Source organism: Pteropus vampyrus, unplaced genomic scaffold (genome assembly GCF_000151845.1).
Source record: "Pteropus vampyrus isolate Shadow unplaced genomic scaffold, Pvam_2.0 Scaffold15, whole genome shotgun sequence".
NCBI lineage: Eukaryota > Metazoa > Chordata > Mammalia > Chiroptera > Pteropodidae > Pteropus > Pteropus vampyrus.
In genome coordinates, this window is record NW_011888796.1 from 3471963 (window position 1) to 3497099 (window position 25137).

At 32.8% G+C, this 25137-nt stretch overlaps 1 protein-coding gene and 1 pseudogene across 9 annotated transcripts in view; one reads left to right on the top strand and one right to left on the bottom strand.

Moving 5' to 3' along the window:
• Positions 1 to 25137, bottom strand: part of FUT8 (fucosyltransferase 8) — a 205222-nt gene that overhangs the window by 122825 nt on the left and 57260 nt on the right. For all 9 annotated transcript variants that reach the window (XM_011384300.2, XM_011384264.2, XM_023526973.1 and 6 more), the window contains one exon: positions 5792 to 6220. In XM_011384300.2, coding sequence (XP_011382602.1) covers positions 5792 to 5994 — 203 coding nt within the window. In that variant the 5' untranslated portion in view covers positions 5995 to 6220. The remainder of the gene's footprint in view (positions 1 to 5791; positions 6221 to 25137) is intronic.
• On the top strand, positions 22112 to 22627 carry LOC105308321 (annotated as a pseudogene).

Consider the following 25137-nt stretch of genomic DNA (forward strand, 5'->3'; position numbering starts at 1 on the left):
CAAGCCCGATACCATTTGATCTCAGAAGCTAAGCAGGGTCGGGCCTGGTTAGTACTTGGATGGGAGACCACCTAGAAAGACCAGGTGCTGTAGGCATAAAAAAGTAAAAAATAAAGGATTATAAACTGATAAGGTCCTTGCAATCTGTGAGGTCAACCAAAAGTTGCCTCGCCTAAAAAAAAAAAAAAAAATAGAAACTGAACATGCCCAATCTCATCTGATTTCTGAAGCTAAGCAGGGTCAGGCCTGGTTAGTACTTGCCTCGCCTAAAAAAAAAAAAAAAAATAGAAAAAAGTCCCAAATAAAACAATGGCGAATTTAATCCAGCAATATATTAAAAAGTTAATACAAACTCCAGGGAGAAAGTATCTGATTGTCAAATTGTGAAGGCTAGGGATCTTGACTAAAAATCTCACTACGATATTCTCATATCAGAGAGAATTTTCTCTAAGGAAAAATAAGACACGCTTAATAGAACAAGGAATAATGGATGCAGGGTTGCAGAAATAAAAGCTATGTATAATGGAAGGTTATAGATAGATGGCAGGTGCTCTATACATTCCAATCCACCATTCATTTGTTCTAGAAATATAAATACACTGTACACATGAGATGAGCAGTTACAGAGAAGAGAGCCTAGAGGAAATTCTCCCTCCAATCAACCAACAAAAACAAAGGCATCCCCACTTTCTAATACCAGCTTCTCAAACAGAAGAAGCAAGATATGACTTGTGAAAAACTATATCAGTTCTCTTTCCACCCATATCACTGTTCCATACTTCCATGCCTAGGACAAATTTTTCCACCAGAAGATTTATGCTTTAGCTCTAATACATCTGGAAAGATTACTACATAGCTCAGAAAAACAAGTAACCATAAGTTAATTATATATTCTTCATGGTTTATAAATTTACGATTTACAGCTAACATCTAAATTCCAGAAGAAATTTTTTCTGCCTTCCTGGACCAACAAAAAGCAAAACAAACAAATAAAAAACTTTATTAATAGGCTACGCGGTTACATTTGAATTTTTTAAGTTGTATTCTCAAAAATTAATGGACTTAGAATAACAAGGATTTAAGAGGAAAGCTGTCGATTAAGTGTTCTTTAGATTTTATAAGATCTGTCCTATTTAGACATATGTCCAGTTTGAGGTTTACTGCTCAAGGGGGTTATGAACAAGGTTCAATAATTTTCCAGGTGTTTCTGCTAAATTTCAACTCTGACTGAGAGACAAGGTGGCAAGTTCAAATGCCAAGAAGCAAAGATTCTGTGAACTGATAGTAATTTCACATTACTAAAGGTTTGGACAAAACAAACATGAAGCATAGGAAGGCAGGCTGACAAAGTGATGATTTCTGTGTTTTTAAAAGAAAGCTTACTACATGTATACCTAATGTGCTGGCAATTAATCAATAAGAAAGAGATGTCTGGGGGAAGCCAAATACAAGCATATCAGAAACAGAAAATAACCACATATCTGGGTACGAAAACCAACAGATTAAATCACTAATTTAATCTAGGTCAGCATCACCTCATTTCTAAAATAATACTGTTTCCCAGTTAATTTCACTCCAGTCAGGCACATGCCCCAAATCCATCTGAAAACCTAAATGTTTCTCAACTATTTTCACTGTGTCATTCCTCTGCTGAAAACCCAACTACAGCACACTATTAGCTATCAAATAAGTCTAAACTAAATTCTGGCTGTGCATGACAACCATGATTTGACCTAATCTAATTTATTCAATATTACATCTGGAGATGAGAATTGTAGGTTAAAAATGGCTATAAAATTCTCTGCAGTTCCTGCTTCCATTCCCTGAATATGGTGTATCCCCCTTTGATTTGCATAGACTAACAGAATATGACAGAAGTGACACTGTGTGACTTGACGCTTGGCCTTAAAAGGACCTGCAGTTTCTGTTCTTGCTTTCTTAGAACACTAATGTAAAAAAACCTGGGCTATCCTGCTAAAGAAGCCACATGGAAGGGAACCAACTGATGGCCTCAGCTTATCACCAAACATATGAGTAAGGTCTTCTGGATTGCCCAACCACAAAGGAGCCACCAGAAAGCTGCAACCACATGAATGATCCCAGATATAACTGCAAAAACAGCCCAGCTGAGGCCATCATAAGTTGAATAAGCAAAAGCAACTAAATGTTTGTTGTTTTAAGCCACTATGCTTTTATTTTATCTTCTATATGTGCATATATAAAAATATGATATATATAAAACCCCAATTTTTAAAAAGAATTCAACAATAAGAAGACAACTCAATTTTTAAAACAGGCAACAAATTTGAATACTTTACTAAAGAAGATATATGAATGGAAAAACACATAAAAAAAAGCTTAACAGCATTAACCATTATAGAAATGTAAATTGAAATTACAATGGCATAATACTACATGTCTATTAAAACAGCTAAAATAAAAATAACTGACAATAGCAAGTGCTAATAAGGATGAAAGCAACTGGAACTCTCAAGCATTGTTGATGGCAATGCAAAATGGTACAAGTACTCTGGAAAACGTTTGGGCAGCTTCTTATAAAGTTAAACATGCACATAACATATGACCCAGCAGTACCACTGCTAGGTATTTACCCAAGAAAAATTAAAACTTACGGAGCAAATGTTTGTAACAGCTTTGTTCATAATTGCCAAAAAATGGAAATGACCCTAACATCCAACAGGTGAATGTGTCTCTCTCTCTCTCTCTCTCTCTCTCTCTCTCTCTCACACACACACACACACACACACACACACACACACTGTGGAATACTACTCAGCACTAAAAAGGAATTTAAAAAAAATGAACTACCAATACATATATAGTAACACTAATGAATCTCAAGTATATTATGCTAAATAAAAAGCTAGACTCAAAAGATTATACATACTGCACGATTCTATTTATACGACATTTTGGAACAGGTAAAAATACAGGGCAGAAAACAGATCAGTGGGTGCCAGAAACTGAAGGTAGAGACAGAATTTGACCACAAGTGGGTACAACAGAAATCTGAGGGTAGGTAGAATTTTCCTATAATTTGATCATGGTGGTGGTTACATGACTACAAGCATTTGCCAAAATTCATAGATCTGTGTGCTAACAGGAGTGAATATCACTGTAGGGAAATTATTCATCCATAAGTCAGAATAAGACAAACACAAACACACAACTTCCTATACACTGTACTCAAACATTTGCATCCCTTAATCATTTTTAAATAACTTTCCTAAACTTGTAGTACTATCAACAAAATTAGCAAATTCTACTTGAACGGTTGGTTATCTACTTTTAAATTACTGTCTTGAATCTTAAAAATTATAGTTTCTGGCTTCTGGATTGCTTTCCAATTCCAATCCACATGCCTTATCTCAAATAAATGACCTAGTTTTACAGAAATCCGAATTAATCCTATAGAGTCTCGATTATTATCACATTTTCTTGTTACGACGTAACAAACTGAGTACAAAATATTACAACAAGAGGGAAAAAACATCAATACCAGTAGCACATTCACTGTTCTTCCTTTTATGCCAAAGGCTCTAAAATAAAATGCCTTTGGATGAAACACAAATGGCCTAACCAGTAATGTTGATGAAGGGCGAAAGGAGGTTTTCTTCCCTAATAAGGGAAAATAATTATTTATTTTCCTGAAATTATATATCTATGTATAAAAAGGGGCTCATTTGCTCAGTCTGTTTTCAGCTTGTATTTATGATATTACAGAATGATATATTGTCTCACCTCTTAGAAGCTGATCTCTAGATTTGAATGTAGTAGTTGAGAATTTAATTTCAATGTGAAAAAAATATAAAGAAAATTATTTATGAGACTCAAAGATTATTTGCAGAAGGAACAAACCATATTAAAGGCAAGCTTTCCTTTATGCAATAAGAACAAGATACTTGGCAGTCAGAAATAATCCCACTGAAGTATCAGTATTAAAGTTGGAATTAGGAGAAAAGTGAGCAATTATTTATGAGCCTAAATTGTTAAGAGGCAAAACCATTTTGGGAGAGCAAAATTCCCATGGTGTAGAACAAGATTTTACAATGATCAAAGCATAGTCCAAAGTCAACCAGAGCCGCAGCTACTCTTGGTGATCTTATATAGTAAATGTTCAGCTGAGATTTTTGAATCACTGACTTTTCTCTAGTTTCTATTCAGAGAGGCAATACAGTTCATCAGAGCCCAGGCTTTTGAGTCATACTGCCAGGATTCAAAGTAAGTGTATCACTTATGAAAAGTGTGACCTTGTGAAAACTAAATTACTTAATATCCTTTTGATTCCTCATCCATAAAATAGTTATGAAAACAGCATCTCATAAGGAAGTTGTGGAATTCAATAAGATAATCTATGCGAAGTCCTTGGCACAGTACCTAGCATATAATAAACTCTTGATAAATGATAGCTATTACTACTAACCTATAAATTATCAATCTTTGGTTCCCATAATAATCGAGTAAGACTCTCCTGAAAGATCACACTATCCATGATCCTCCCTGGCTCTTCCCAACAAGGAAATAAAATGATTTACAGATTCAAGAAGTTATCTGTCCACTTTCTAATCCTTGACTACTTTGTATCTTGCTGAATGGTACTACTACTACAAAAGACAGGAGCGACATTTCATTCACTGTTGTAAAACTCTTAACACCTAGAATTGTCTCCATAGAACATCAAAAATTAAAAGTAATATTATGGTGAAGAAAAATGTTATGGAACTAAACAAAGGGAAAGAACTGATTTCTAAAGAAAGAGTAAAGTGCAATGAGGGTGAGGAAGCAAGGGAAGGGGAGGGCCATGAACATCCTCTCTAAAGCCTCAAGGAATATGACACTGCCAGCTATATGCTTCCGTCCCAAATGCACCTCAGCTTCCACAACATAGCTCTCTCCCCGCTCCCTCCTCACCTTCCCTGAAGGCTCTATGCACAACAGTATGTTTATGATTTCCACTCCTTAATTCGTTTGTTTCTCAAAAAATTAACTTTGTGCTCTTTTTCCCTGCATTTCTTCCCATAGGATTAATTACCACTTCTAGAGTAATGACTCAAGCTTATCATCTTCTGAAATCTTGAACCTCTTTCTTGAGATGTAGCAAGCATTGAATACATGATTACCTTCATACATAAATTGAAGATATCACATAACTTTTAAACGCAATAACTTTGAACATAAATACAGAGATTATCTAACACTATATTCATTTGCTCCCTGAAAATACAAGACTTTGTTTTTCCAAACAGTTGATGCCTTCTATCATATACATGTCACATTTTTAATAGACTAGAAGTCCCAATGATAATAATTCTCTAGATTCCAGATCCAGTTATTTTATTTAAGGATGAATTTTTGTTTCTTCACTTTAATGTTATAGTTTAGACTAACCCAGCCTCTCAATTATTATAATTTTTTATTATAGTCTATATCATAAAAATTTAACATACACTAATTTAAATCATATAAAGTTGGTATTTAATGTATCAAAATTATCAAAATGCTGAAGATAATTATAAATAAAAGGACAAAAATGGCATAGTTTTTCCTATATTAAAATTCATATACAAAATAAGATTTGCCACTATGAAGAAATTCTCTGTTAAACACATAGATATCATTGGTATAAAAAGTATCTTACAAAGATACTTAAATTTTTGCAAAAACTGTTTATAGAAACCATTAAGTATTTTTTTAATAGCTGAATGAAACCCTGCACCTAAAAACAAAGTACAATATTTCATCAGTCTTCCTTCAGTGTTTTAGAACCTACCGGAGAGATTCAGCCATTCGCCTCAAGTCTTCATTTTGCTGTTTTAAGCGTTCAAGCTTTGCCAGGATCTTGGACAGTTCTCGGCTAGAGTGATCAGGGTGGTCATTATCTCGAACCAAATGACCACCTATATAAAACAGCAAGGTCCCCCAGGCAAAAAGAATGAGCATAATCCAACGCCAGGAACCAGTCCATGGCCGCATTTTCAGATTTTCAGCTCACTCCCCTGACTTCCTGAAGCTCAAAGAATTGAAAACATCTTATCTCTGTTTCCTGTTAATGCAAAGGTAGTAGCCTTCTGTTGTTTCAAAACATGATGCTTCAGACAAATTAGTGTCTCTGGTAGTCCCGTGGTAAATCTTTCAAAGAGATCCTCCTGGTGGTATGAGTAGGAATCTTTATTGTCCTGTGCTTCATGGACTCTACATGCTGTGGAAAGAGTAAGAAATGTATTTAAATTATGTGGGATATGTAAAATAGCATACACTGAGATTCATGCTGAGATTCAAGGAAACACGTTGTTGATGGGCCAAGAGGCTGGCAAATGACCTAACTGCCTAATAATAAGTAAAAACCTTAAAAGCTTCAAGTCTGCATATTAAATCGACCATGTACACCAGGATTCTACCAGATAAATTAATTTGCTCTAAGCCTGAAAATCTTCTAAGCATCATCATCACTTTTCTTTCTTCTTTACATCAGTGTATAAGAGCTTGTATATTTATCTTTGAATAATCAATCAAAACCAAACAAAGTGTACTCAACTACATATTTTGACCTAATCTTTCCATTACCTCAAACAGAAACATGTTCTCTCTGTAAATGAATTCATTCCTATATGAACTCCACTTCACTGCTCAGCTGCCATTATACCACTTAACTTTGCAGATGATAGGCAAATTGTCACTTTTAGGATAAATTCTAAAAATGAAATGTATATTAGCCAAGCAAAGGTTATCACAGTCATTAAGCAGCTGGCAAGCACTCCAAAAAACACAAGCAAAGGTTCATATGGATTAGGCTAGATTATTCCTTCCTCAAATTTACTAAAAAAATACCAACATTTGCATTTACAACAATGTAAATTCCATGAGTTCTGTCCATTTACTTGATTGATGTATCCCAACTACTTAGAGAAGTGCTTGGCACTTGGTACCAATAAATATTTTTAAGTAAATGAATTAGTGAATTAATGAGTGAAGGATATTATATACAACATATGCTAGCATGACATATGCTAGCATGACATATGACAGCATTGAAGCACATCAGCTTCAATTGCATTTTATATCCCACTTAAGAAAGCAAATCCAAATGTAGAAAGTGATACAGTGCTCTTTTATGGGAAAAACAGTTCAAAATAAAATCATTCACAAACTTTGAGATTTATTATTGTCAACATATTCCTGACAAAATAACCCTTAAATGATTAAAATAAACTGGCCTAAAGACCATAATATCAACAGTCTTATGGTTACCTTTTAACCATAAGAAAATAATGTGTCCTCACTTTTGTCTTACTTTCTTCATCTAGAAGATTCATTTTGCAAAGACAATGGGAAGACTGAAGAAAGTATATATAGCCTTTGATATAAAGCCACTCAATTTATTTATGAAAAAATTTATTAGTGAAAACACACCAAATTTATTAATAAAAATATTTCAACATTAACTATACGAGCTAATTTCTGACTATAATTTGTATAGTAATGTTTGCTGAGATTTCTTCTCAGAGTAGGTTGTTTTCAAGTATTTATGAATTCATTCCTGTTTGAGATTCACATACTATCCTTCATCTGCAGAATATTAAATGGATTGAAATGTGTCAGACTTCCTTCCACAAACTTATTAGTGAAAACACTTTTTTAAGGTAGTATACATTTAAATGATTCATTTATTTTGGTATTTACAGAGACTCTTTGGGCTATATCTGTTTAATGTCTCTATAATAAAAAAATATATAATTTTTCAAAGTGATTTCTTGAACCTGGAAACTAGAATATAACACCACTAAGATCAGGAGCTTTAATGGAGCTACTGTGAGGCTTAAATGAGGTTAATATATATAAAGCATTTACTATAATACTTGACATGTAAGAGATGCTCAATAAAAGTACTTCTATCTTAATGCTGACAAGATATGGAGATTAAAAATATGGGTGCCAGAATTGAAAAAACCGAGACTAGAGTCTTGGTTCTGCTACATCAGAGCTAGGTAACCTCACAGAGCTTCAATTTATCTGTAAAATGAATATAATACATACTGCCTCTCCCACAAAATACTGGGAGAGGCTTAAAATAATCTATGGGAAGCACTTTGCAAACAAGTAGTTATTACGCCATATATGTTAACAGTTACGTTATTTTATAGACCCAATTATGTTTTATATAATTTATGTAACATGTAGTATTGTAGGCAATTTCTAAAATGGCTGCCTATGATCCCTGTGTCCTGTATTCACACCCATATATAATCTCCTCCTCCTGTGTGTGGGCTGGACCTAGTGACTTGCTTCTTAAATAGGATACAATGATAGGATTTCACTTCTGAGATGATTCTAATGACTGAAACTTCTGTCTTGCTCGTATTCTCTCGGCTTATTCACTCTGATATATAAGCTATCATACTGAGAATTCTATACCCAACGAAAATATCTTTCAAAAATAGACTTTTCCAGAATTTAAAAAACCTAAAAAAATATTGTGTTAGCAAAACTGCACTATAAAAAAATATACAGCATGGTTCTTATCAACATTTAGAATGTAAAGCATCTAGAACAAATCTACCATGTATTTTACCTAAAATCTATATAACACCGTAATTCATTCACTCATCCATTCAAAAATACTTATTGATTCCCTATTACATAAAAGACACTGTCCTAGGCACTGGAGGTTATAGCAGTGAACAAGACAAACAAAAATCTCTGCCTTCAAGAGGTGACAGACGTTAAGCACACTTATTGTAGTGATCATTTCACAATATATAAAATTTCGAATCATTATGCTGTACACCTGAAACTAATACAATGTTATGTCAAAAAGAAAATTATCTGGTAGAAAGAAAAAATGTTGTGTTGATAAAAAAGAAAAAATTTAAAGCAGCCACTATTTACAGCACTTATCTTCAAAAATAGTGTATTACAGCTTTCGCCACAGCAGTGTCACCTTATAGTAACAATCATCATGAATTGAAAATATTTCAGGTCATAAAATTCAAATAAAAGTCATCCATCATCATTAGCAAGAAAGCAATTTATTGGCTTCAGGGCAATTGGAAATCTACAGGTATTTCCCCATTTGGGCATTCAGCTTGAAAAAGGATTTCCCAGAATAAAACTTGTCATTAAACTTGAAGCAAAGTATATCAAAAATAAGCTTAGTCATAGACATATGCAGAATTACCAAAGTATTTTTAAATATAAATAAACCGTAATTTGGAGGAGAAAAATAGTCACGGGGATAAAGTACATAACAAGGTAAAAAGAATTTCCGGGACCTTATTATCAGAAAAAAGCATAGCTAGGACAATAGAACAACATTCTTTTACAAGTACTAAAAGACAAAGAAATGGCAAAACTATACTTTGCTATCCGGTGAAAATATCTTCAAAAGTAAAAGCAGGCTTCCGTCAAAGTCAGTTTTCATTTAACTAAATACCAAGGAGTGGAATTCTTGGGTCATATAAAAAAATGTATGTTTATAAGAAAATGCCAAACTGTATTCCAAAGTGGCTACATCATTCTGAATTGTCACCAGCAATAAATGAGAGTTGCTCCATAATCTCTGAAGCATTTGGTATTGTCAATTTTTTTAAAGCAATTTTAATAGTTGTATAGTCATATCTCAATGTAGTTTCAATTTGCATTCAATTTTCCTTGTAACAAATAACACTGAATATGTGATCATCTTTTCATGTGTGTTTTTTTTTTTTCCCCAACATATCTTCTCTGGTGAAGTGTCTATTGAGATTTCTTGTCCATTTCTACATTAGACTGTTTATTGTTGAGATTTCAGTTCTTTATATATTTCGGATACAATTATGAGATACTTGATTTTCAAATATTTTCTCCCAGTCTATGACTTGCCTTTGCATCCTCTTAACAGTGTCTTATACAAAGAAAAAGTTTTAATTTTTTGACAATATAATTGATTTTTTTTTTTTTTTTTTTTTTACAAATTATGGTTTGGGTATTATATCTAAAAATTCATGCAAATCTAAGGTGACATATATTTTCTCCTGTGTTTTAAGAGGTTTTCATTTTAGGTTTCAAACTTAAAAATACACTTACCCAAAATTCCCACTCCTTAGATATAAACCTAAGAAAAAGGAAATCTTATGTTCTCACAAAAACTGATACTCAAATATTTATAGCAGCTTTATATATAACAGATAAAAACAAGAGGGAAAAAAATTAAGATGGCCTTCAACAGGTGAATGAATTTAACTATGATATATCAAAAACAAAGGCATACTAATTCAATAATAAAAAAGAACAAGCTCTTGACCTTCTCAACAAAATGAATAAATCTTAAATGTATTTTTCAAAGTGAAGGAAGAGAGAACCAAAAGCTGCATATTGTGTGATTCATTTACATGACATTAAAGGAAAGGGAAAACCACAGGATGAAGATAAATAAGTGGTTGCCAACAGCTGAAGGTATAAGGAGGGCCTGATTACAAAGAGATTACAGGGAAAATTTTTACAGTAATGGAAAATTCTAAATGATACTGAAGAAGGTGCCTCATCTCTGTGATATTCATCCCAAAACTCATAATTCCAGTCTAGTAATCAGAAAAATACCAAACACAAACTGGGAGACAGTCAACAAAATACCTGGCCTCTAGTCTTCAAAATTATCAAGGTCATAAAAAAAATAAAACTAAGAAATTGCCAAAGATTGAGGAAAACTAAGGAGATATAAAGATTAAATGCAACACAGTATCTTGGTTGGTTTTTTGGAAGAGAAAAAGGATACTGTGGGAAAAAATGGTAAAATCCAAATACTGTCTGTAGTTCAGGTTAATAATACTGCACCACTGTTAATTAGCTTTGACAAATGCACCATGGCTATGTAAGATGTTAACATTAGGGAAATCTGGGCAAAGAGTGTATGGACACTCTCTGAACTTTCTTTGCAAATTTTCTGTAATTCTAAAATTATTCCCAACTAAAATGTTTTTAAAAGATAAAGGCAGAAAACAAAAGCTAAAAGATGCTTGTTGCCAGAAGATATACACTACAAGGTATATTTAAAAGAATGTTTTTCAGGCTGAAAGAAAATGATTGCAGACAGAAACTTTAAACAGTGCATTTAAACAGACATGTTAAATGTATGGTTAAGTTTAAATAAAATTTTTTGTTTTAATTTCTTTTAAAATAAATTTGATTCTTTACAATTAAGATAATGACAAGTATTATAAGATTTACAGCAATGTCATAAAAAGAATATGGTTTTAAAATCTCCACATTATATTTCAAGAGGTATGATAGTATTTGAAGTTTGTTGAAACAGGTAAAAGGTTCATAATGTAAATTCTACCAATGTAATATAAAACAGGGAAAAACTGATGAAACCAAAAATGAGTTCCTTGAAAAGATCTATAAAATTGATAATATTCCAGCTGAATTCATCGAGGGGGAAAAAAAGAAGACATAAGTTGCCAACACTAGAAATGAAAAAGGGAGCATCATTACAGATGTTACAAAAGGATGTTAGGGAATATTATGTACAACTTTGGATCAATAAAGTCTGACCCAAAATGAACAAATTTCTTAAAAGAAACAAACTACCAAAGCTCAATTGAGAAGAAATAGATAAACTGAATAGCCTAATAACTATTAAAGATGTTAAATGTGTATTTATAAACCTTCCCACAAAGAAAACTCCAGACCCACATAGCTTTAGGTGTGAACTCCACTAAGCATTTATAGAAGCTATAACAGCAATTCTCTAAAAGTTTTTCTAGAAAATGGAAAAAGAAAAAAAGTTTGACCATTCCTTACAAGGTGAAATATATACTTATTATATAACTGAACAATTCCACTCTTAGGTATTTTCATGGGAAATGAAGATATATGTCTATAAAAGACTTGTACAAAAACATTCACAGCCACTTTGTTTATAAGCATCAAAAATTTGAAAAAATCCAAGTATCTACCAACAGGTTACTAGATAAACTGTGACACATTCAAAGAATGGAATACTGTTTAGCAGTAAAAAAGAACAAACTACCAAACAACATGGATGAATCTCAAAAATATGCCTGGTGAAAGATGCCAGGAACAGAAAAAGAATACACGTTTATACAAAGTTCTAGAACAGAGAAACATACAGAGTGACTAAAATCAGACCAGCGCTTGCTATGGAGCAAGCAGGTAACTAATTAAAAAAAGAAATGACAGTTACATGAAGGTATAGATTTAAGAAAAGTCATCCAACTGTACACTTAATATGGGTACATTTTATTGATATTAAATTATGCTTCAATAAAGTTAAAAAATTTAAGAAAAAGTTTAAATGATCTCCATTTTGTGAATGTAACTCAAAATGCCAATAACTGAAGAGTGCTAATTCATTAAAGGGCTAAATTATGTGCTTACATTTTGAATTTCAATGAAATAGATTTTTTTTCAAAATCATCATTGTACATTCTTACTTTTAATGAAAAATTTTCAAAAATAATTATTCTATAGCTATAATCAACTTCAATCCAAATGTTAATCTGAAAATTATATTTTCCACACATTTCAAATAACTAGTAATATAATTAGCAAACCACAGAAACACTGATGAATTTTCTTAGCAGTCTAACCTTTTCTCAGAGCAAAAGAAATGATCATAAATATTCAAAATAATAATGATTCCCTGAATTGTAATAAATATATATAGTTTAGAGAGTTATCATTTTTAGAAGAATTTATTTTCTTAACAACTGAAAAGAGTAAAAAGGAAATTATCATTACAGAGTGTTTCTTGTGATAACTCAACTCAACTGAATGAACTGAAAAATTCAACAGAAAAATATAATCATTTATTCAACAAATTTAACAAATGACTACTAGAATATAGCAGAGGTTAAGGAGACTGTTATATTCTAAAGGCATCAGGTTGAAAAAGAGAAATAAAACTCTTAGAGAAAAGCTAATTATCAATTATAAACTACAAATAATTAAAGAGCTATATATATATAATTCAGTTCAATTCCAGATTAACCCAAGAACATATCTTTAAATAGCTTCTCATTTGATCTCAATTCACTTTCAAATAAAGTATTTTTATAAAATTTATTTAAAATATTTCTTACTGTCCATCCTCCATATATAAGAAAATGGTAGTTTATAAAACTGTATGTTTATCAATTTAAGAAATAAGAAAAAGCAAGTAAAAATAGTATCACAAATTAAACTGGCCCTTTAACGCTAGTTGAAATCAATTTTTATTTCTATAAAAGCACCTGGTGAAACTAACTAAGCTGAAATGTAGAATGAAGAAGGGGAGGGAGAGATGGAAGAAGGGGAGGAGAGAAGGGCATGGGAGTGGAAATGAGGGGAGGGCAGAAGAAAAAGAAAAATTTCACATAGCCCCTACCAGGATTATAAAATCCAATTTTCATTCATTACTTATGGCGTCATCTATCATACTTTCACATTGCTTGTCACTAAAATCACAGTATATACACATATGAATTTAAAATGCCAAGCATCTTGAACACATGAGCACAAAATACTCTTTATTCACTGAAACCAGTGGATAGCTTAGAAATTAATCTTCCTAGTTAATAAAGTACAAACACATAATCACATTTATGAGGTTTCTATCAGGAATATCTGATTCAATTCAAGATAAACACACCAGGTGTGTTTACTGATATAATTCATACTATTCAAATGGGTCCAGAAATCTGGCTTGGCATCTTTACTTTCAGCCCTAAATAAATTTAATAGTGCCTAAAATGGTAATACTAATAAATTTAAATGAAATGTATACCTTACCATTTTATTTGATTATCAAGTATGTATACAACATATACTTGATTGGCAGGGTGATATAGTAAAAAGAGCAACCATTTCAAATCAATCACTAGCTGTAACACATGGGCAGTTTACCCAACTATAAAATGGGAATAATTGTAAAGATCATGTGAAATAATATATGTAAAAGTGATTTGTAAACTGTACCACAATTTATAATTAGTTACTATTATCTTTCTCTTATTCATTAGAAACTAAGTATACCAACCTTCTGCCAGTTTCTAGATTATGCCAAGTTCTCACCTATCATGGGGCCTTCATTCTTGCTATTTCTTCTATCTGAAAACTGTAGTTCCTTTGGCTTGTTCTTATAATTTAGATCTCTACTTAAATGTCACCTGTTTTAAGAGACAGTCCCTGAGAACTTGTATAAATTATGAAGTTATGATACGAATAAGAGAAAAACCAACTCAAAATGACTTTAAAAAGAAGAAAATTTTAATTTCTCAATTGAGAAAATGTGGTTAATTCAATTTCTCCATGAAATAGTCAAAAATTTCTTTTCATCTTTCTATTCTACCCCCTTAGCATTTGACCTCAGCTTTTGACCTCAAGCTAGCTCTCTTCATGGTAGCAAGTTGGCTGCCTCAATTCCAGCCACATGTAACCACGGGTAAAAGAACAACTGGTAATCTCTTCTGGTCTGTCCCATTTTAAAGGAAAGGAAACTATGATGGAAGTCTCCCCCAGAAGATTTTGCACATCTTATTAGCCATAACTGAGTCACCTGTCCCTTGCAAATTCAATCACTGACGAGTGGAATGAAATCAGCATTATGGCTTAGACTAATCAGGATTTATCCCTAAGTGTAGGCTCCAGAACAAAACTGAGAATCTGAAAGCAAGAAAGAATGAAAGAATGACTTCAGGACTCCACAAGAATGCTACAACACGTTATCTTTTTAAAAAAGCACTCACCATCCCATTATTCTCTATCAAAACACTTATTGACTTATTTATTTCCTATACTAAACAGTATTTACCAATAGAACAGGGACTTGGAATACAGTAAATAAAACAGAGCAACCCCTTTATTAATATTGAACAAATGAAAAAGTGAATGCATGAATATTACCCAAGTGTACATATACTTAATGCCTACAGTCAAAATCCTAGGCAAAATAAAAATAAAAACCAGCCTTAGAAGAATTAGAACTAAGATTCAAAGTCATTTTCATATGTTTATTCATTTATTTTTATATGCAGAAAATGTCAAAAGTAGATGCTCAGAGAGAAATATATCCAAATATAATTTCAAACCAAAGACTTGCATTCAAGCCAACTGTAAATAAACTGCAGTCTTCAAACATTACATTTAACAGTTAATAATCTCAAGTCACATACAAATAATGAATAAAGATGCACAATCTTTCTAGAGAACTCTTTCTAAAGAACAATATAAATTCAAACTTTCAGATTCAAACAGCTCTAAAACTGTTTCTACAGAATAACAAATTCAAAAGTGTAATAAACATTTTATGCTCCTGAAAATTTTAATGGGATTCATTTTTTAAAAACTACATTTTAATCATCATATAAGAGGCATGAAATCCTTTTAAAGCTAATCTTTACTACTACATGTATGAAGAATATTAAAATGATATAATTGGCTAGTATTTGGTTCAGTAACACATGAGCCAGTTAGGTGGCATAAACAATTTATACATGCTAAAATAAGAGAAATTTAAATAAACCGTGGTACAACCATTGGTGAGATACTATTGCTCAACTTAAAATGTTAAGTATGAAGATAAATACACATGATATAATGTAGTTAATGCAGATTGTAGAGGGATTTGATGATGTTCATAGGTAGCGCAACGCCTTGAAAAATATAAGCTCTAAGGTCAGGAAGAACTGGGTGTAAACCAATATAGATTTAGACTAGTAAAGAATCAGATAGAGCCTCTTATCTTCTGTGAGCTTGAATTTTTTCTTGAAATGACTATAATAATTCCTATCACATGAGCCTATAATTCTAAGTTGATAATAGCTACATTAATATAGTGCTTCCTGAATACTAGACAATTTCCTCATTGTTTCACAATTATAATATTATTTAATCTTCTCAACCACCTTATGATGTAAGTACTATCATCCTCATTTTACAGTGGAAGAAATTAAGGCATAATGAGATTAAATAACTTTCCTAAGGTCATAAAGCCAGTAACTGGCAGAACTAAAATCAATGATAGCTGTTTTATTATTATTGTTGTTGTTGTTGTTGTTGTTGTTGTTATTATTATTATTATTAAGAAAAACTTGCTGACTATAAGAATTGCAAGGGAAAAAATCTTTTTCTATACATACTTTTTACCCAAGAACAGGCAACTATATAACTACAATATGTCAAGTATAATTTGATCCAGAGACTTAAAAGCCTCAAACTTTCCTTCTCAAATAGTACAGTTAAGTTAACTAGATAATACAAACTCCATCTGACTTCATTTTTTAATATTTAAGGCACAGTGAAGTGATTCCAGACCAAGATAGAGAAGACACACTTGTCCCTATCCCTTCCACTGAGAAACACCCAAAAACCCTGGACATGCTATATAAAACAAATACCAGACTATGAAAGGTGGAAAGAAAAGGCAGACCTGCTAGGGATCCAGGGACTAAAGGAACAACACGTTAGTGAGTTCCTTGAGTTTTCTTTTTGCTTCATTTTTCCCAGAAGGAAGAAACAACAGAAAGAACAAAAATATGGATAAATATAATAGACTTTCCCTTCTCGAGTTTTCCACATTGTTTTACAGGTGACAAAAGAAGCATAACACTGTGATGATTTTAAATATATGCACAGGAAATATTTAAGATGTATAAATGAAAGAAGGTAATGAAACTTACATAGGTAAAGTTTTTACACTTTACTCAAACTGGTAAAATAGCAACACCAATAGACTGTGGTAAGTTATATATTTTTAATGCAATACCTAAAGCAATTACTAAAACATCTACACAGATACAAACATTTAACAATAATAGTCATTAGAGGTTTAACAGAGAGTGAGTTTTAGAGTCAACTAGAACAATGTTTGCCCATTTCCTCTACTTTCCAGTTGTGTGACTGTACCAAATTACATAACTTCTTTATAAATTAGAGTTAATAACATTCATTGGGCCAATTAGAGTTAAAACATATTAATGACAATTATTATAGCTATTATTATATTTCGATTGAGTCAGACTATTAACGCTCTCTATTTATTTAGTTTTGCTAGTTTAAATGAATATATTAGTCTAGAATTTAGATAGGTATGTAAAGTGCTAGTCATAATGACTAGCATCTAGTATAGACTTGATAAATAAAAGCTATGATTATTTATTAGTAAATAAGGAAGTTACTGTTAACCTTTCCTTAATCCTATAGACTCTACCATAATATCTTATAACCTCCTTGACATCAATCTTGGCAATGATTTTTTTCTTATTTAATACCAAAACCAAAGGCAACAAAAGCAAAAATAAATAAGTGGGGTACATCAAAAAAGTGCTTTCTGTACAACAAAGGAAGCCATCAACAAAATGAAAAGGTAACCTATGGGAAGGGAGAAAATATTTGCAAGCCATATAACTGATAAGGGTTTAATACTCGAAATATGTAAAGAATTCACACAACTCAATAGAAAGAAAACCAAACAATCCATTTAAAAAATGGGCAGAGGATCTGAATAGACATTTTTACAAAGGCTAACAGGTACATGAAAAGGTACTCGACATCACTAATCATCAATGAAATGTATATCAAAACCACAATGAGATACCCCCTCACACCTGTTAGCATGGCTATTATCAAAAAGATAAGAAATAACAAGTGTTCGTAAGGATGTGGAGAAAAGGGAACCCTTGTGCACTGGTGAGAATGTAAACTGGTGCAGTCACTATGGAAAACAGCATGGAGGTTCTTAAAAAAATTAAAAATAGAATTACATTATGACCCAGCAACTCCACTGCTGGGTATTCATCCCAAAGAAACAAAATCACTATCTTGAAAACATATTTGTACCCTCATGTTCACTGCTACATTATTTACAATAGCCAAGACATGGAAAGAAGTGTCTATTGAAAAAATTGAAATGTTCAGAAATATATGGAAAGGAATTAATACATTCACAAAGAAAAAACAAAGGTAAAACCTATATAGGAACCACATTTGATAAATTACAATGAAATACATGACCTCAATAGTCTTTCTAGGCCTAGAACTCCACACTATTCCACACTAAATAAAATCAAATCATAAGTTAGGCGACATGAATAAAGAGATTGTAGAATTCTCAACTCTGGCAACTAAACTTTTGTCTATACAAAATTACTGAATTAAACGTGTCAAATTAATTATTTTGGTGTCACAGAAACCATTAAGAAGTGAGGGCCCAGATACCAAAACTTTAGAATCATCTTTATATCAAAGAGTGGAAAAGAATCAATCATTTGCTATGTAGGCTCCAAAATAATCTTTTCTCAACCTCTTCCACAGAAAATGGCTAATTCAAAGTTTTCTAACTTTTTTTCATATTTGCCAATCCAAAATTTTGAGGAGACACTTGAACCGAGTGTAATTAATAAGAAGGATTTACCAGGAAAAAAAAATCTACATAGTTATAAATACTTCATTTAACAATGGCATAACAAGTTAACGATAGTAACCTATAAAAACTATTAATGTTCTGTACATTACAGAATACCCCAAGACAGCAGTAGCTTAGTTAAACAAGATTAATGTTTATTTTTTCCTTTTGTAAAAGAAATCTAGAGATAGGCAATGTAGAGATAGTGGTTGCAATCTCCTCAGGGACCCAAGCTTCTAACTTTCTCTTCCATCATTCCAGGTGCCTGGCTTCCATCATCAAGATCTCCTCATGGTCCAAAATGTTTGCTAAAACTCCAGTTATAATACCTTCAATAAAGGTCAAAAAGAAGAAGAGAAATGAATTGCAAAAAAAAGAGGTTTCTTCCAGCTAAGTTGGTACCCTTTACAAGCACACACATAATACTTCTGCTTTCATCTCTTTTCTCAAAATTTAATCACATAGCTGGAAAACATAGTCTTTTCTCAAAGGCATCAACGTGCTAAGCAAAAAAAAAAAAAAAAAAATCTGCATTCTATTACTAAAGAAGAAGGAGAAAACATATTTTAAGGTTGGGTAGAATAGTAGCAGCCTACATCCTATCTCCCTATCTGTTTTTCACAGTTTCTGAATAACTCTTGATTTTGGGAGAAGTTTTACATAATATCCTTATAAAAGGTTTTCTCAGTACTTTCTTGGCCATCCATGGAGTATGGCCTATCCTAAACTGTACTTTATCACAATAGGTACAGTAAGATTATAATTCTGAAGTCTTATTGAATAAGATTTTTCATCTACCATATCTTCTGTACCAGCTGAGATAGAAAAGTTGATTTGTTTCGTGCAGTGACTTAACAGAGTGCTGGAACTCACTCTGTGTGTTTTGACCAATTAGCAACAGAGTTCCAGTGTGGTCTCTTCCGTTACAAATTTTGGGTCTATGTTTATTCCATGGACACATCTGCTACATCATAATTACCATCAATCCCATTGTAGTATCATCACTTACTGAACATGTACTGGGTCCTTGTGCAAAGCATTTTATTTACTTTATTTATTCAGTCTCATAACAACTCTATTTTTTTATTGATCATGATTTTATTGAAGATAATAATAGCAAATATTTATTGAGTACTTATTGTTCAGGCTTACTCGAAGTGTTTTACAGATAAGTACTATTATTATCCCAAATGTACAGATGAGAAAGAAGAGGCAGTCAAGTTAGTATAACTTGCTCCAAATCACACTTACAAAAATAGCAGAGCCAGGATTCAAATCCTCACAAACTGGCTCCAGAGTCTGCTCAACTACTACACTAATATCAAATAAACCAGCAGAGTGTAAAGTAATTTGCTTAAGTTCATAAAACCACGAGGAACCAAGATTCACAGCCAGATCTGTATAACTATGGAGTCCTTGTTCTTGACTCCAAATGAATCAAAAGAATATGATTTGGCTGATCAAGGGATTATTACTCTTTAGCAATATAATTTGGCTGAACAAGGGGCAGAGTTACGAGAGAACACACTACCAAAATAACATACATACTCCATGAATTTCAATGGTTAGCTATTTAGGAGAACGAAATGTAGTGTGTCCGTGTTGCCTAGGCAACACAAGAGGTAAACCAATCTCTTTTAGCAACAGCAGACCAAAAACAAAAGCAGCTTTGACAAATGGATCTAGTGACTATCGTATATCAGTTTGAATTTTTCTCACAAGTGAATTAGTATCTAAAAGATCTTGAATAATTAGATGTTTGCATTTTATATCTATCTACTAAAAAGAGTAAAGAGTAAACACTCTTTTACTACACCAAATTCAATGGATTTTTTTGAAGCAGTAATTTTTTAGGGGTATCAGAAACATTCTTTAAGAAATTATAAAAAGTAACAGAATCAAATTCAGACATATTGTGGTCATGCCAGAATTAATGCATTCATAGTTCTCTCACCTATAATTATAACCCTGACCCTCATCCCTTGAGATATATAAAAATTATGGCTATAAATTTCTTCAATATATTTCCTTAAGATTTACAATGTACAATTCTGATACCAGAGTTAAAAGTGTCTTTTGTTAAGCCTGAGCAGACAACATACAAATCAAACATTCCCCTAAGAATTTCAAGTATCTTCCAAGAAGAGCATAGATACACAATGACTACCAGGTAAGGTACCTTGCACCTAGTACAGTAACTAAAATGCTATAAGCACTAATGATAAAGAATGAAGCTCATATGACCAAATGAGTCAACTCTCACATGCATGAGAGTCATTAACTCTTTCATGAGCCCCTTGTAACCTTCAAAAAAAAAAAATTAGGCCAGTGTATTGTTCTTCACCAAACACATCCTTTTTTCATAATTCGAAACTTAAATCTCTATAACACCAATTTATGTTTACATTCTACTGCCAATTACCAGTGTTTTTCAACTAACAAGAAATTTTAAAGAAATAATGATAGTACTAAATTTATACTATTTCGCTGTATCTCAAAAGTTGAAATATAAAATATTTTTTATTAATAAAAAGTACCTATACTAAGCAAGAGTTTTTAAGTTGATGTTTTTATAGTTATGGAATCCTGGTTTTTATTTTAGAAGGTACCATAAAACAGCCAGCAATCTTCAGCGAGGCACAGAAGTACCATGAAGAATCAGCTATTATAAATCATTAGAGTTACACCAACCTTAATTTAATGCATCAGTTGACTGCTAACTAATATTAGATGAAGAGCAGCCAAAGCAGGTTTTATTTACAGCTATGTGTGGAAGAATAACAGAAATGCTGTTACAAAGATAAATTTAATTTAGGCAACATTTGAAAAATAGATTTTTACAAATAGTATTTGAATACAATTTGAAATAGGTGAGATGTATCACTTGCTAAGAATATCACTGTTCATTGTAAAAGTGTTAAGAGGTCTCTACTTTCACCCATGAGGAAGTAACAGATCCAGAATTAACTTCCAGTAACAACTAAAAAACTGGACGACTATGTATCTGACCCTGGACAACAGGCAGCTCAAAAGTGATTCCTAAGAAAAAGGAAACAAAATAGGTGAGCCTTATAATCATAAATTACCTGGGCTATCTTTCCAAAAGCATTTTTGGGACTTTGGTATGTAGGAGGAAAAACCCAAATGGAATCCAGTGCATTGCTAAGTTGAAAAGAAAAAGAGATCACTGTACAGAAAGGCCAAGGCAACAATTATTTGGGGTGGGGGTGGGGGGGGAACTCCCTGAAGTGAGAGAGCTACGCCAAGACTGATGGGGGAAAAATAATAATAACCCCCTTGAATACCAATCCGCATGTGCATTAAGTGAAAACCCAAAAGACTGATCAAAAACAACTTGGAAAGAAAAATTACCAAGTAGCTAAAGCTGAATAATTCCCAGAGCTCATACAGGGCCAAGAATCATTCAAGTTATTACAAGCAAGATGAAAAGTCCTTACTGAATCCTTGGGACATTCAGTAAAGACCCAAGAAGAGAGGTAGGTCTACTCTGTAATGAGGCTAAGAAAGCACAAAAGTAAAGGTTACTCTAGACCTGCTCTACAAAACCTTAAAAAACAGTAATATACACGGAAAGGGAAGAGGGAAGGAAAGAAATTAGCTGCTGCTGAGCATGTCTCGGAAACACTCGGTCTCAAAACTCTTCCACCCATGCAGTTCCACTTTGCACCACGTGCTACTTTGTATTGTGTGCCACCACAGGAATGGAGTCTGTGATGCCCCAAGGTATTGCCATGCCCAAAAATAAAGGTAAAGGAGGCAAAAACAAGTGCAGGGTAAGAATGAGAATAAATCTGAAAAAAAAAAAAAAAGAGTTGGTGTATAAAGAGGATGAGTAAGGGTAAGCTCAGGTCATCAAAATGTTGAGGGAAAAGATTATTAGAAGCAATGTTTTTTGATGGTATAAAAAGGTTATGCCATATCAAAGGAAAATTGAGAGAAATGATCTGAATAAATATCTCAGATATGGTATTGGTTGACCTGCCAGACCTCATTAGGATAACAAAGCTGATGTAATTTTAAAACAATGCAGATGAAGCTGCAAATCTGCAGGCATATGGCAAGGTTCCAAAACATGCTAATAGTCAATAACAAATACATTTGGTGCTAGAGAGGATGATGAAATCCAGTTTGATAATACTGAATTTGATGATAAAGACCATGATGATATCTAAATTGAACTTAATGTTTTACATTCCAAGTTTTCTAAGGATTAACCCCAAAGGTGATATGGTTTCCTTGTCCTTTATAAAGTTAACCAGACTTCTACGTAGCTTAGCAATTTAATCTTGGCATTCCTTTTCTAAATGAATATTTCGACTCCTGATGCTCAAACACTCTTGGAAGCAGGTTGTCTTCCTGATCATCCCCCTCATTAGATAAAACTTTAACACACGTTAACAAGTAACTTTAAGAAGGAAGATTTTATTGAGCCCAAGTACGTCTGATACCAAAGTCCTGTGTTCTTAGTAACTCCCTTAAAAAAAAAAAAAAAAGGAAATAGTCTATATGAGTAGTATATTAGAAAATTAATGAGAAAAGTCCCACCATGCAAGAGAAAATGTTTATGGTGTAAAAAATACTGAAATGGGAATAACGATATCTGTCTTGCAGATAAGGAAACCAAGGCATTTAAAGTATTTAAAAGTGAAGTAAGGGGAGGGGGTTGGGGGGGTTGTACTCAGCTAGCAAGTGTCAAACAGGAATTTCAACCCAGCTATGTGATTCCAGATTCTACTGCAAGGAAGTCTTCCACAGCAAGTGTCTTCCCATGTCTAGACCCAGATATTTGAAATCAAAGGATTCCCTACTGATAGTTAGGATAAGAGATAAAAATCTTTGCCATGCCAAGAAAGCTACTACTAATTAATAAAGATTTTTGGAAGAATCATTCTAACTAAAAAGCTCTTGTTTTCTTATGACCTAAAATGATGTTTGCAGCTCAAAATATTTTAGTAGTATAAACTTTAAAAAAAAAAGGAAGATTCCTCCAAAATTCCCCTTCTCCATTTGTGAATCATCCATATTGATCCACTGCTTCACTGCTTACCATGTATTTGTCTAGAACTTAATGCCAAGAATACAGTGATGAGCAAGACAGATAATCCTCACTGTTTCAATAGATCTTAGAATTTACTGGGAAAGCAAAAATGAAACAAATAATTACACAATTAATTTACATTTCTAAATATGACCCTGCACTCACCATAGGGCTTTTGAACTTGTATGAAACTCATTTGCCCAAATATCCACCAGAGAGCTCAATCTCTCATCAAATTTAGGTCATCGCTCAACTCTCAACTCCTCAGTGAAACCTTCCCTGACCATTCTATACAAAAATAGTACACTCTCCCCTCCAATATTCCCTAATATCCTGCCTGATGTATTTACTTTTTGCTAGAACACTTATAACCATCTGGCATTCTTATTTGCTTGCTTAGTATCTGTATCCCATTAGAATATAAGCTCCATAAGATCAATAATTTCCGTCTATTTTGTTGACTGATATCACTCAGAGTCTAGAACAGTGCCTGCAATATAGAAGACACAGGGGGTAATCTAGTAAACAAACGCCTGCTTGGCTCCTTCCTATCTACCATACTTAATTCAAATTAGGCTAAACTGAACATGCCAAGATTTCCTTCCTGGAGGAGGCCTTTCCATCTGAATGTCTTAGGCAGGAAAGGGGATGGAGGGTGCCAAAGGTTCTTTCTGAGACTTCTGTTGCATTAACAGTATCCCAAAAAATGAAACTAGTCCCTTCAAAACACTATTATTTCAAACAACAACAACAACAAAAATCAAACCTAAGTCATTTTCATCTCTCCTTTAAAAATTTTGGCAAGTTATCATACAAAGTATAATATCGATAAAAAGGCTACTAAATCGAATTAGAATATTCTCTTCCTTTATGAATTCGCCTCTGTTGTTTCTCATCTGCTTCTGCTCTTCTAGATCACTCGAAAGAATAATAAGGCAGTGAGACATCTCTAGCTTTATTATTCAGGAGCAAAGGTCAATAATCATCGAATATTGACCAGCCCCTGAGGGATTCATATTTCATAGTAGTTATCAAATTTTTGTTACATGGAGCCAAAATATTTATGTGGAACCAAAAGAGTTGTATGAAATATTCCTAGTAGTCCATGAATAAAAAATTGTTAAACTAGGCTTCATTTACAAAATTATGTAATCTCCATATGTCTTTCATTCATTATACCAAACTTAGGGCAAGCGGTGGGGGTGGGGGGGGTACGGTTAAGTTTTACCAAAAAGTCAGTTTTAAAATTCTTACCCTAGAATATTTAAGAGGTACAGGGGAGGCAGGTGACAGTTTGTTGTATTTTTTAAATGAGTTTCTTATCTTTCTTTCCTCTGATCACTTGTTTATGATGTAAACCCTACAGGAAAAAAAATTAAAGTCTAAAAAGAACTCTGAAATTTCTCAATAATTTCATTTTCATTCTTGAGAAGAATGTCTATTCTGTTGTTGGATGAAGTAGTCTACAGATGTCAATCACATCTAGTTGATTGGTGGTGCTGTTGAGTTTAAACTTACTGATTTTCTGCCTGCTAGATCTGTCCATCTCTGATAGAAGAGTGTTGGTATATCCAACTATAACAGTAAATTCATCCTTTTTCTCTTATCAGTTTTTGCCCCACATATTTTGATGACTTACTGTTAGGTGCATACACATTAAGGGTTGTTATGTCTTCTT